Source organism: Haliaeetus leucocephalus, unplaced genomic scaffold (genome assembly GCF_000737465.1).
Source record: "Haliaeetus leucocephalus isolate CR32 unplaced genomic scaffold, Haliaeetus_leucocephalus-4.0 Scaffold163, whole genome shotgun sequence".
NCBI classification, from domain to species: Eukaryota; Metazoa; Chordata; class Aves; order Accipitriformes; family Accipitridae; genus Haliaeetus; species Haliaeetus leucocephalus.
The window spans coordinates 2,024,942-2,037,777 of record NW_010972599.1 but is presented as its reverse complement, the minus strand read 5'-3'; the positions used below and the strand labels follow the sequence as shown (position 1 = coordinate 2,037,777).

Here is a 12,836-nt window from a genome sequence, read left to right as displayed (position 1 = left end):
CAAACTTCATCTCTGACTCTTCACGACTCCAACTCTCAGCAAGATAGTACAGCACCACACAGTCTCAGTCTCACAGAATCACCCTGCGTTTATGCTCCCCACCTGGACCTTCTCCAACAAAGGAACAGAATGCAGGAGAGACTTCTCTTTTTCACACAGCCAGTAAAGAACAACTTACATCACTCTGAAGGTCGTACACCTTCCTGGCTTGTACAACATCGTTCTGGTCCGGCAGACAGGTCCACCGATGCAGAAGATGCTTGTAATCAATATCGCTGACCAGCTCCTGACATTTCTTGGCCAGCACAATCCCCAGCATGTCCACTGGGCTACTGAAGTGTGTCTTTGTCTTCTCAAAGGCTTTCTTGTACTCCCTGTCACTCTGGATCTTGGCTACGTGCATCGACCACATCATCTTTGGATCATCCTCTATGTTACGGGCTCCTATGTGGTGGCCAAGCTGCTTTCGGTACCCAGTTTTGTATTGGTACTAATTGAATGCAGAGACAATAATTATCATCTCTTCTCACACTGTAATTTAAATTTCTCTATTGTTAATATAGTGATTAATATTTTCGCATCTAATATATTTTAATTTTTTGCATATTTTTCCAACATTTTTAATGTTTTTATTGCAAGTCCAGAAGATATTAATTGATTATACACTATCTTGTTGTAAATTGTTCTAAGTTATTTAATTAACTTTACATCATTAAGAATTACGCAACCTCTGGGGAGGGCAGCAATATAAGACTTAAAATTTTAGACCTCTCCTCCTTTTATATAAAAAACTTCTTTATCCAAAAGTGTCTACCAGCTCTATGCCTTGGTATTATTTTCACTCTGTAAGACTTACTTCACTAGCTATGTCTCTGGATGCCTTTGCTGACTTGATCGGTATAGCATCAGGAGGAAGATCATAGCCTTTCCTCTTCAGCTCTTCATATCCTAACTTGTAATGTTTCTGTTGGAGAAGGATTCAAAGTTTTTATCACAAATAATCTCTCTAAAGACTTTGTCAATACTACAACTTTCCTCCCCTGACTACTGAAAATAAAGCATGAGATTCCAAACACAGTTTCATTCATCAAATTAAATTCCATATCTTGCTCTTAATAATGTGTATTTTGTTACTGATAATATAAAATACTTAAAAATTACTATCTGTATGTTTTCTGATTAACTCATTCGAGATCAACATTTTCTTTTAGTTAACATATTAATCTGAATGATTTATAGAGTCTTCTACAGAGGTGAATAATAAAACCCCATTATTCTCTACACCCAATTTCAATTGCAATTATTTTTGTCTTCTTGAGTTCTTACAACAGAGCTGCTAACATTTCTTTACCTTTGCATGTAGTCTATATTTGTCCCATTATAACCAGGAATTTGATGTAAATTACACAATCCTAAGTAATTCTAAAGAGGCAAATCAATATAATCAGATATTTTAACAATAGTGAACACATATGTACAATGTTAATATGATCAGTAGGGATGAAAGAGAAAACTGCTAACTTGTGTTGAGTATTTTCTTGGTATTTTTTATATTCTCGCAACTCCGATTCCTAAAATAAAATTGTATTTTAGCAGTTCCACTTGGGCTTCCCAGTGCATAACAATTTTCACAGGAAAAGATCACAGGTGTGCTTACAGCTGTTAGAATTGCAGAATTACTCTACTTTTTAAACTAAAGGCACGATGGATAATTCCAAATTCCATAAAAGAAACATTGTGGAGACACACTTACATCACTTGTGTTAATTAAGTTTGATTTAGCCAGCAAAATTTCAGGAGTATCAGGCATGATGTGAACCTGAGTCTTGTCCTTGTCCCAAGCCTCTCTATACAGTATCTGAAAAGAGACACAAACAAAAATACCTTGTCTGATAAAAGGCTTACATGCACAGCAGTAAATTCAGTTTAGCTTTTCTCTACAATAGCAAAGCAAAGATGTACTATGCAAGCATGACCAATGTAAACAACACAAGGTATTAAAATCAAATAATACAATGACTTCTTACTGAAATACCACCTCGTTTTTTTTCTTACATCTACGAAATGTCAAGGAAACAGCATTATGACAATACATTTACATACTATATAGTAAGGGTCTCATTTATAGTTATTACTGAATAAGTTATACAGCGCTAGAGACCTTAATCTTCTGAACAAGTCCTAGCAGTTATTTACAACTGAACAGTAAGGCGCTAATTGTAAACATCTGATATTTGTATATTTTAAGCACATGTTCTGATATGGAGATCTTTTTAACAAATGTATACTAATGCATTCATTTATTGAATCACTTGTTCTGTCTCTAGAGGCAACTTACATCACTTCTATTTTTGGCATTAGATTTTGCTAAAGTGATATCCATGGCATCTGGGATACTTGTGAACTTAATAGTATCTGGGTGCTGCCGGTACTTCTTTTCACTCAGTATTTCAGAAGCTTTCTTGTTCTTTTCAGATTCCAAAGATCCTAAAGGACTCCATCCAAGCCCTCTGAGCCATTGTAGATCTGACTTATATACATTCTGTTAAGGAAAAAAAAATCAAAACCATAAAATATTATTTCCCTGTTCATTTATTAAACCATATTAAAAGACTAACGGGTATTTTAGCTTCAATCTGATCTATACTGGCATCAAAAGAGAGTTATTAAAGATACTTTTCAATAAGCAGTAAATATCTTACAAAAAAATAAATTAATTAAATCCAGAGGGAGCTTACATCACTCTGTAGTTCGTAAACCGTCTTTGCCTGGGTGACATCAATCTGGTCTGGCAGACAAGTCCAGCGGTGCAGCACATGTTTGTAGTCTGTATCACTAACCAATTCCTGACATTTCTTAGCCAGAACAAAGCCTAACATATCCACGGGCATATTAAACTTTGTCTTCCACTTTTCAAAATCTTTCTTGTACTCTCTCTCACTCTGCATCTTAGCTACTTGCATAGACCACAACATCTTAGGATCATCCTGTAAGCTGCGGAATCCAATGTGATGTCCCTGCTGCTTGCGGTAACCTTCTTTGTACTTGTACTAAAATTATAAAGATTGCATTATTGAAATTACAGTAAGAAACAGACAATGGTAAAATATATAAGCAAATATCAATATACTCTCTCAGTTCTATGTTTCTCATTACCCATGAAATGAGCAACTTGTTATGGCATGTCCTGTAAAGTTTTAGTAGCCCCTTAATTAACGTGCATTACTTGATGTCAGTGAATGCTCTCCCTGTGAATGAACAGAGTCCCTGGAGAGGAAGAGTGCATGGCTAGAAGAATGGTCTTCTGTGCCATCTGATTCATATAGTCATACTGTTCAGAACTAAATGCTGACACACTGAAATATTTTGATTAATAAAATAATCAGAAATTAAAAAAGCAGATGCTTAAGCATTGGAGTAATTTCCTAATGATTAATAAAATCTCTTCCATAAATGCAGGAGTTGTATTCATACCAAGTGATGATAACAGCAATACATGTGTCATCACTGTTTCAGAGTTGTAAATAGGATTTCTCAGTATAGGCACTGGGATCAGCTAATTGGACCAAATCTGCTGCTGCTCTGAAAATGCAACATCCAAAAGAGCAGACAACTCCTAAATTTGTATGACTAGCCACTTCATGGGGTGGACCACAATCTCTGGAATTGTCAAGATGCCAGAGCAACCCTTTTTAAATTGTTTTCTTCACTGACAAGAACAGATCAGGAAAGAGTTTTGTCAGCAATTTCGTTTTTTACTCCAAGCCACACCTTAGCAGAGAGGTGTATCTCAATCTAGTGCGACTCTGTAGGTTATAGCAACTTGATAAAGTGTATGTCATATTGAATTAGAAATGTTGCTTACATCACTTGCAATGTCCCTTGAAGCTTTGGCAGCTTTCACTGAAATGGCTTCAGGTGTGAGGTCATAGCCTTTCTTTATCATTTCCTGCCAGCCAAGCTTGTATAGTTTCTAAAATTGAAAACAGTATTAATTAAAAAGTCTTAGTAATACGTAAGTCACCTTCTATTTAGATATGCTAATGATCCATATTACCAAATTCTGGTCACCTCACAGGCTTCAGTTACGAGAGAAGGGCTACTAGAACAGGAACTGAGAAATGGGAAACTGTTAAGCAAGGAACGCGGGTCTTCCAAGTCTTAGGCTAGTGACTAAATAGTTTTTCGTTACTGCAGCAGCTTCCTACTATATCATATCTTGGGGATTTGAAACTTATATATTTTTCAAATTCCCAAGATATCTGGGATAACTGAAAACTCTTCAATTGGCTTAATAAAACTTATTAATTAATAAGGCAGTAATGTAGCCATTTAATAGTCAATTCAGTTTGTGCACAGTTGATTTTACGTACCAGCACTTGCAAGTCAAAGATTTGTCTCTGAGCAATCATGCAAAGCAATATTTTACACTGGCACAATTGCCACTTTCTCATATTTGAAAGCTGACAGAAAAATTAGAATCACTGCATGCATTTCTTTTCCCATATGTTAAGTTAAAAATATACACAATGAACTTTTAATTTTATAGTAAAGAATTTTTAACATGTTTGATTTCTATGGTAAGCATAGAGTATGTATGGACTATGCACATCCAGATTTCAAAAACAGGATTTATATTTTCCATACACTATAAGGTAATTCAGGCTGTTACTTCACTAGCCTGAAGATGGCACTTATTGCTACTCTGAAAATATCACTCATGTAAAAATTCTAGCCTCTGTTCTAAATCCCCCATTCTGTTTCTTCTAACTTATACAAATTCATTACTTATTTTGAAATGGGAGGCACCTTTCAATTTGAAGAAAGTAGGTATTAATTTAAAATGTAATAGGAAGTATTAAAAAACTCTACCTGACTGTAGTTCGCCTTGTTCTGTTTTGCCTGTAGAATATCTGGTGTATCTGGCATCACATGAACCTGAATTTTATCCTTCTCCCAAGCTTGAGTATATGCATGCTATTGAAAAAAGTAACATCAGATGTGTTAATATAAATGACAAAGGATGGCTCTTTTGGGGTTTTCACCTTTCCATTTGCACCCTTTGGATATCGATGCGTAAAAAGATGAAGGTGCTGACTTAGATTTATTTTACTATGTAATGACCTAATCCAGAATCAGCTGAATTAGGACCCAGTCTTGCTTCTAATGAAGTCCAACTATCAAGATTTTCAGGGCCAGTAATTTCTATACAAGAATGAGAACAGAGGTTGGAGAAGTAGCAATGAAAAAAAATGAGAAGAGATCTATTTAACCAATGCCATTTATCAGTAACTGAGTGTTTCATTAAGAAAAAAAATGAAAAAAGATGAAACATTAAGTGACACTTGTTTTTCCCAGGGAAACACTGCAACATAAAGGTGGTGACAGAGACTTACAGACTGTTTATTGAAAGGGATTATATGTGAATGTCTGCCTAATTTTCCCCATAAATACTCACTTTGTTCATTATATTTGCATTCTGCTTTGCAAGGACCATGTCCATGGCATCATTCTGTTTTGTAAAGGGGAACATGCTGGGATGCTGGCGATATTTCCGATCACTTGCAATTTCTGTGGCTTTCTTAGATTTCTCCACATCCAGAGAACCAGCAGGACTCCAACCGATACCTTTGAACCACTCATTGTAATCCTGCTTGTACTCATTCTGCCAAACAGAACACAACAGGAAATTTTACAATTTACAAATGGCTCACACAAAATAATTCTGTTATTTCCAAAACACAGACATAATGAAAAAAACAGGGAAAAAAAGTCACAGCTGTGAATGACACAAAGAAAACAGAAACTTACATCACTTTGTATCTGATTCATGTTTCTGTACAGTTCTAAACTCATTGCATCTGGTAGAAGCATATATTGGTGAATCAGTCGTTTGTAGTTAGTATTGGTTACACGATCTTGTGCCTCCTTAGCTGCCACGATGCTCAGTGTATCAGAAGGCGTTTGGTAATGTGTCTTGCTCATCTCATAAGCCTTCTTGTATTCACGATCAGACTGCATCTTAGCCACTTGCATATAATGGACAAGTTTGGGATCATCCTGAAGGCTGCGGAAGCCTACAAGTTTTCCCTTGTCTTGTTCATAACCTAATTTGTATTTATACTGTAAAGAGAACAGAGACAAAGACTTTAATTCTACTTCATTTGTTTAATAAGAAATATCTATATTATAAGGAAAAACCCACAAAATTTAGATTAAAATAAGGTTTTTACATTGTTAAGAAAACATCACAAAGCATATAGAGGTGGTGGGTTTGTCCACTTACTCTCAGGGCGCACTCTAAAGCAAAACAGATGTCTAGCATCCCTTTTAAAAGCAGTATATTTAAAATACTTTCTTAATAAATGAAATTTCCTTACAATAGTTTATTCTGGTCCTGCATAAGGTTCAATGTAACCTGGCGTTCAGTTGCCCTCTAATCTCATTATAAATGACCCAATGAAAATATGAAACATACTGACAGAAAGCAAAAGGCAAAGGAACACAAAAGATCTCGTTTGCTGAAGACAGTTCTTTGGAAAAAGCGCACCTTTTATTCTTTAACACTATAGTTTAAAGATAACTCATTTTAGAGCTAATATGGGTATCACAAACACTATAACCCACACAGTTCTCTGTTACTATTGCTATCCTGCTTCCAATATTTGCCTTGGGTAACTATTTTTGTGGTACTCTGCACCATACTCAGAATACTTGAGTTCCTATCTAAAGACTTAACCATAAACCCAAACATTTAATCATCACTTCCATTAGGTTCACTTGTACAAATGATTAGAAAATTCAAGACACTTCCCAAGATCTTTTGCACTTTTTTTGTTTAATAAAACCAGTGGTTCAAATTCTTAACCCCTTCCTCAACCTCTAATCAACCCTGGACAATGAACTACACAGACCAAGTATCAATTCCTTTTTCCTTCACTGCTTACTGCTTGAAGAGAACTCAGAATGGAAGTATCTTCCTCTCAAACTTAGAGCAGTGGCACAGCAAATTGCCTTTGCAGTGGCTGCAACATCCCCTATGTTGTCAAAAAAAAATGGTGGGTTAAATAACATGTCCTCAGGCCCTAACTTCACCCCTTTCTTAGGCTGGATTTGCCCCTGCCACAGCAAATCCCTCATCACTGATACACAGGATTTCAGAATGGTCCTGATTTCAGAAGCTTGTATTCTCTGCATGAAGAAATTTAATGGGACTTTCACCAAAGGAATAAAGATAATTGTACTACAGCAGTAAAAATAATTTAAGTCTGTATCTGTTCTTTTCAAATATTTCTAAGAATGACCTCTGAACATTCTGTCTGAACTACAAATACACAACATACATTTATAAAGTATCCAAGCACCATCACACTGAGGAATGAACTGCCTTTTTTTTTTTTTTCTAACAGTCCCTCATATATCTCCTTACCTTTCTAACAAAGAAATTGTTCTTTAACCCTCCTAGAAAATGTATTAGAATATTTAACAAATATGTCAGAATTATTTACAAGCAAGAGAATAAGGAGACTTCATATATTTGGCATATAAAACTGAATTGTGTCAAGAAATGAATGTTTTACAATATCTGAAATGGATCATCTTTTCTTTCAAAAACTTACATCACTAGCAATATCCCTAGAAGCTTTGGCAGCTTTAATAGGGATAGCATCAGCTCTGAGATCATACCCTTTCTTCCTAGATTCTTCAAATGAAAGTCTGTACATTTTCTGTGAAAAGAAAGAAGAGAAATATCCTTTAAAAAAGCAAAGCACAGCACACTCACTTAAACAAAAGTCTATTAATTTTACATGATAACTTGAAACACAGACTACTCATATGTTTAGCATTCCTTGAACAGTTGTTCAAGGCACTCAGGGACACAAAGAGATGAATATTCCTTCAAAATTAACACCAATCCTAGTATTCATACCTCAATGCAGCTGGACTGCACTATAATCAGTAACAATAACCCATAACAAAAGAGCAAGAAATTGCATTTGTTTCCCACATGCACAAGTATTGGTGAAAAGTTACATCTATAAGGATGTCAGCCTTTTAAAAAAATGAGATAAATATTTCTATTTCTGTGCACATTAAAGATGTGCACAATTACAAACAATACTTTATTTAGCATATGCAGATTTAACAACTAGCTACTGAAAAACTGTATATAATATCACCTGTTACTGAAAGAATAGGTTCAATCTGCAAGAATTTTGAATCCAGTACAAAACTGTATGTGGGGAAATAAAATAATAAATACAGTAACAAACAAGGATAGTACTCAAACTCTACTATTTTGTTAGTAACTATTATATTTTAATGACCTACATGAACATAATCTGCCTATAAATATTATGGCTTTTTCTTGGCAACTTTTGGTATTTAATTTTGGTGAAGAAAGAGGAAAAAGGAAAACAAATAGCTTTTTGTGAAATTACTACAGGTTAGCAAAATGAGAATTAGGGAGACTGTGTATGCTGTCATCTCACTTCTTCCTAATAAAAAAAATAAGAGCAACGTCATAGTGCTACAAACAGTACTCACATCACTTAAATTAAAGGCATTAGCTTTTGCTAAAGCAATCTGTGGAATATCTGGTGTGATGTGAACTTTCTTTTTGTCTTCTTCCCATGCTTGTTTGTACTTGTGCTGGAAGGATAAAAAAAAAAAAGAGATGTCAACATAACCAAAAAATTAAATAAAACAATTTAAAAGAATATTTCCTATTTGAAATATAAACTTTCGTTACAATGATGCAACTACTAACAGGGTAGGAACATTTCTCTTTTTATTTTAGCACCTAAAAGCAGCGTGAATCAGTATGAAGTTAATTGTGTGAGGACGAAATTAAAGTGGAAGAAATACCAATCTTGCTAGAGTATTTTATTGCTCATCTCTTGCCCAGCAGTGTATTCAAGCACATCGAACCGCAGAAAACAATAGGTTTCAAAATATACTGGGTCTGGCTGTGATGGAGTTAATCCTCTGCATAGCAGCCTGAACAGTGCTGTGTGTGAGATTTGTGACTAAAACAATGCTGATAACATACTAATGTTTTAGCTGTTCCTGAACAGTGTTTGCACAGTATCAAGGCCTTCTCTGTTTCTCTCTGTCCCCACAGTGAATAGACTTGGGGATGTGCAAGAGGTTGGGAGGGGACATAATCAGGCAGATGAACCCAACTAACCAAAGAGATAATCCATGCCATATAACATCACGCTCAGCAAATAAAAAGGGAGAGGAAGGGGTATAGAGAGGTTAGACATCTTTTGCTCAAGAACTGGCTGGGCATCAGTCTACCCGTGGGAGGTGGCAAGTGATTGCTTTTGCATCACTTGTTTTCTTTCTCTCTTCTTCCACTTCTCCTTTGCTTATTAAACATTTTTGTATGTTGACCCACAAGGGGTTTTTTTGCTTTAACTGTGCCTTTCCTCTTCCCCCATCCCACTGTGGGGGAGGGGAGGAAGGGAGCGAGTGGCAGTGTGGTGCTTAGCTGCCTACCAGGGTTAACTCACAACTAAAAGCCAAGCCAGAAAGTATAAAAAAAAAAAAATTGTTAGAGGTAGAAGATTATTAGGTTGTCTCCTGGAAAATAAGTATCAGTTGAGAGAGGCAATAGAGCTTTTCTTAGAGGAAATAGAGCTAAGGAAAGTGCACATAAGATTCTGATGGTCTCTGTAACTACAATGCACATGAAGTCTAGACTTTTCTAAAGAACACCAGCAGATTACATCAGTTCAGCAGGAGAATCAGAAAAAAAATCTCATTATAAAAGCATTAATATCATGAAGCAATTTCATATTAACATAACAGGTATCAGATGAAACAGACTCTACATTTAAAAGTTTAAATCCTATTTCTGAAAGGGATCACTCCAGTATTTTTAGCCCCTAGATTCAAACTACTAGAAGTCTATAATCACTTATCTTGGGTAAGCTTTATTAATAAAATGTGACCCCCAGGTCTGTCATTATATGTATTGCTTAGAAATATTAGTGTTATGCTTTGCTTTCAGGTATATCAAAGGTCTATTAAGATGAAATACAATGATAGTCAAGTATATTCATTAGCTGCCAAAATTGATGATTTCCAAAGCTACGCATACAATAAGATAGACTATTACATCAGGTGTAGTTTGTTTCTTACTTCTGCAAGCTTAAATGAATTTTGATGAACACTTTCTTACCTCATCCATGATTTTAGCATTATTTAAAGCTAAGACCATGTTCATGGAATCCATAGGAACAGAATACTTCAACTTGTCTGGATGCTGGCGATACTTCTTTTCACTAACAATTTCCATCGCCTTTTTGTTCTTCTCAGCTTCCAGGGAGCCCAGTGGCATCCATCCAACACCCTTCATACTTTCATCATATTCTGCTCTGTATTGATTCTGGAGGCAGAAAGATAAGAAAATAATCAGATGCATGAAAAAGTCTGTAAATCATGACACTTCCTTCTGTGTTTAATGAATATTAGATTTCAAATGCACTTATTCTACAAAGAAGCAAACAGTATCAAGATGCATTCAGGGTTTATTTAGAAACACATTTGTTACAGTGATGTCTGTATTTTATTACTCCACCTTTTATACAATGTTCAGATCCTCCTTATGACGTATATAGATTGCTCACATGAGATTACATGCTAAGGCCCTCTTGAAGAAGGGGATTATCTTGAACTACTATACTGAGAAAAAAAGGCCCTCCTCTCTAGAGGTTAAACATCCCAGAAAATCTGAGACTATAGCTACTTAGCTGGTTTCCCCTTCTTCTGAAAAGGTATCTTTTTGGAAGTACAAGATAAAACTATTAATGAAAAGGCAAGCTTTTCCTGTTTTGGCCTGCACACAGCTATTGCTCCTGAAAAGCCTGATGGGACAATGTAAGCAGTAAATAACCATTTCACTTTATGTATAAAAGTACTTGTTTCTGAGCCCAAATTCTTTAGCAACAGGCATAATTTAATATTTCAGAGTCTTAGAAAAATACAATGGCTATCATTGCTGAAGGTCTCATTTAATTTACTACTTTTTAGTATACAACTGAACTACTTTCACTAACAGTACTATTTATCTTACAGTATGCTTTCATAAACTAAGCATCATTGTATTCGCAATGCAAAGGTTGAAGAATCTCTCACTTACATCACTTTGTATCTGCATCATGTTTTTGGCTAATTCAAGACTCATAGCATCAGGCAAAACATTGTAGGTATGGATCAAGTTTTTGTAGTTTGCATTTGTAGCCGCTTCCTGTGCTTTCTTGGCTGCCACAACACTGACCATGTCAACTGGAGTATGGAAATTAGTCTTTGACTTTTCATAATCTTTTTTGTATTCACGATCAGACTGCATCTTAGCCACCTGCATGAAGTGCACCAGCTTGGGGTCGTCTTCAAGGCTACGGAACCCAATATGCTTTCCTTTCTCTTTTTCATAGGCTAGTTTGTATTTATACTGACAGCAGGAAAGAGAGAGAACAGCAAAAACTTAAATCAAAAAAATGCACTGTTAAACTCAATTTTATCTCTGAAAACATTTGTTCTTTTTCATCACAAGATACCAGGTTTAGTCATTTAAACATTCACAGTCTTACAAAATAGCCCACTGAACACAGGCACATGAAGCTCAGCAGCTTGCTGAACAAAGAGCAAAAAAGCACAATTCAGTTTAACTCCACTGGAGAGCAAGTACTGCAAAGGTTTATCCCATCAAGCGTATAACTTAAACCTAGACAACGCAAGATGCTTAAAAAACCACTTTTGCGCATAACAGAGCACTTAAAAAATGTTCTGTCTTTGCAGCTACTCTGAGTACTATCACACAATCAAACTTACATCACTTGCAATGTCTCTGGAGGCTTTGGCTGCTTTTATTGGAATAGCATCTGGCTGCATATCATAACCTTTCTTCTTGTCTTCCTCCCATGCAGCTTTGTAAAGTTTCTAATTTAAAATGTAAAAGAGAACAGGTACTCCATTATGAAGGCAGAACTACTGAAGTACCCTACATCTCAATTAAAATATTTTCCAACGACATAAAATTTAAACCAATGTTTGATCTATGCAGCCGACACTGAATGCCCGCTATAAGCATGGTAACTCACATTGCTCATTGTGACCTGGTTCACTCTAGACTGCAGAATTTCTGGAGTATCTGGCATAACATGAATGCTGGTCTTCTCTTTGTTCCATTTATCAGTGTAGAGCCTCTGCAATTACAAAGTAATATTTAGCATTGAAAAGGCATTGCACTCATAAAATAAGACCTTGCCTTTGTTTTGCTCATCTGCAAGCAATAATATTTTACAGTAAAGTTTCATAAGCACTACAAATAACCTTCAGAAATATAACTGCTGAGTGGCAATATTATATTCCTCCTCTTTCTTTAGTACTTTATTTGAGAAATTTGCAAAGTATGTTTTGATAGCTAATAAATATTGAAACTGAAAGTTTTCTGTCTGCATTCTAACCCTGCCTTAATGCAAAGCATTTTTTTTTTTCCCCACACACCCCCTTTCCATGCCAAATAGGGATCAGTGGTGTCCCAGATAACTAGGGACAAATTTGAAGAACTCCACTTTTCAGGGAAGCTTGTACAAAACTGACAATTTCAGGGTTTTTTCAGCTCACTGATTATGAATACTACTTTCTGCAGAAAAAGAGCAAAGGTTACCAAATCACATACACAAAGGAGAAATCTTTAATCTTTATAAACAGAAAAGTCCCTTAATTATGAATACAGTCTGAGGCTTCCATCATCTCTTAGTGTCCACTCTTAACAAAGAAAACCACTACACCCATTTGAAATTCTAATTACTTCAGTGGGAATG

At 35.6% G+C, this 12,836-nt stretch overlaps 1 protein-coding gene across 1 annotated transcript in view; it reads right to left on the bottom strand.

Moving 5' to 3' along the window:
• Positions 1-178: 178 nt before the first annotated feature.
• LOC104829055 (nebulin-like) overlaps positions 179-12,836 on the bottom strand; it is a gene marked incomplete at its 3' end in the record, with an annotated part of 56,731 nt that continues 44,073 nt past the window's right edge. Inside the window, exons 33-47 of the mRNA XM_010563079.1 lie at positions 12,111-12,215; positions 11,842-11,949; positions 11,150-11,461; positions 10,190-10,396; positions 8,548-8,652; positions 7,620-7,727; positions 5,812-6,123; positions 5,459-5,665; positions 4,873-4,977; positions 3,866-3,973; positions 2,739-3,050; positions 2,339-2,542; positions 1,754-1,858; positions 857-964; positions 179-490 (exon numbers count right to left, since the gene is read on the bottom strand). Of these exons, the coding sequence (XP_010561381.1) occupies positions 179-490; positions 857-964; positions 1,754-1,858; positions 2,339-2,542; positions 2,739-3,050; positions 3,866-3,973; positions 4,873-4,977; positions 5,459-5,665; positions 5,812-6,123; positions 7,620-7,727; positions 8,548-8,652; positions 10,190-10,396; positions 11,150-11,461; positions 11,842-11,949; positions 12,111-12,215 (2,718 nt within the window). The remainder of the gene's footprint in view (positions 491-856; positions 965-1,753; positions 1,859-2,338; positions 2,543-2,738; positions 3,051-3,865; positions 3,974-4,872; positions 4,978-5,458; positions 5,666-5,811; positions 6,124-7,619; positions 7,728-8,547; positions 8,653-10,189; positions 10,397-11,149; positions 11,462-11,841; positions 11,950-12,110; positions 12,216-12,836) is intronic.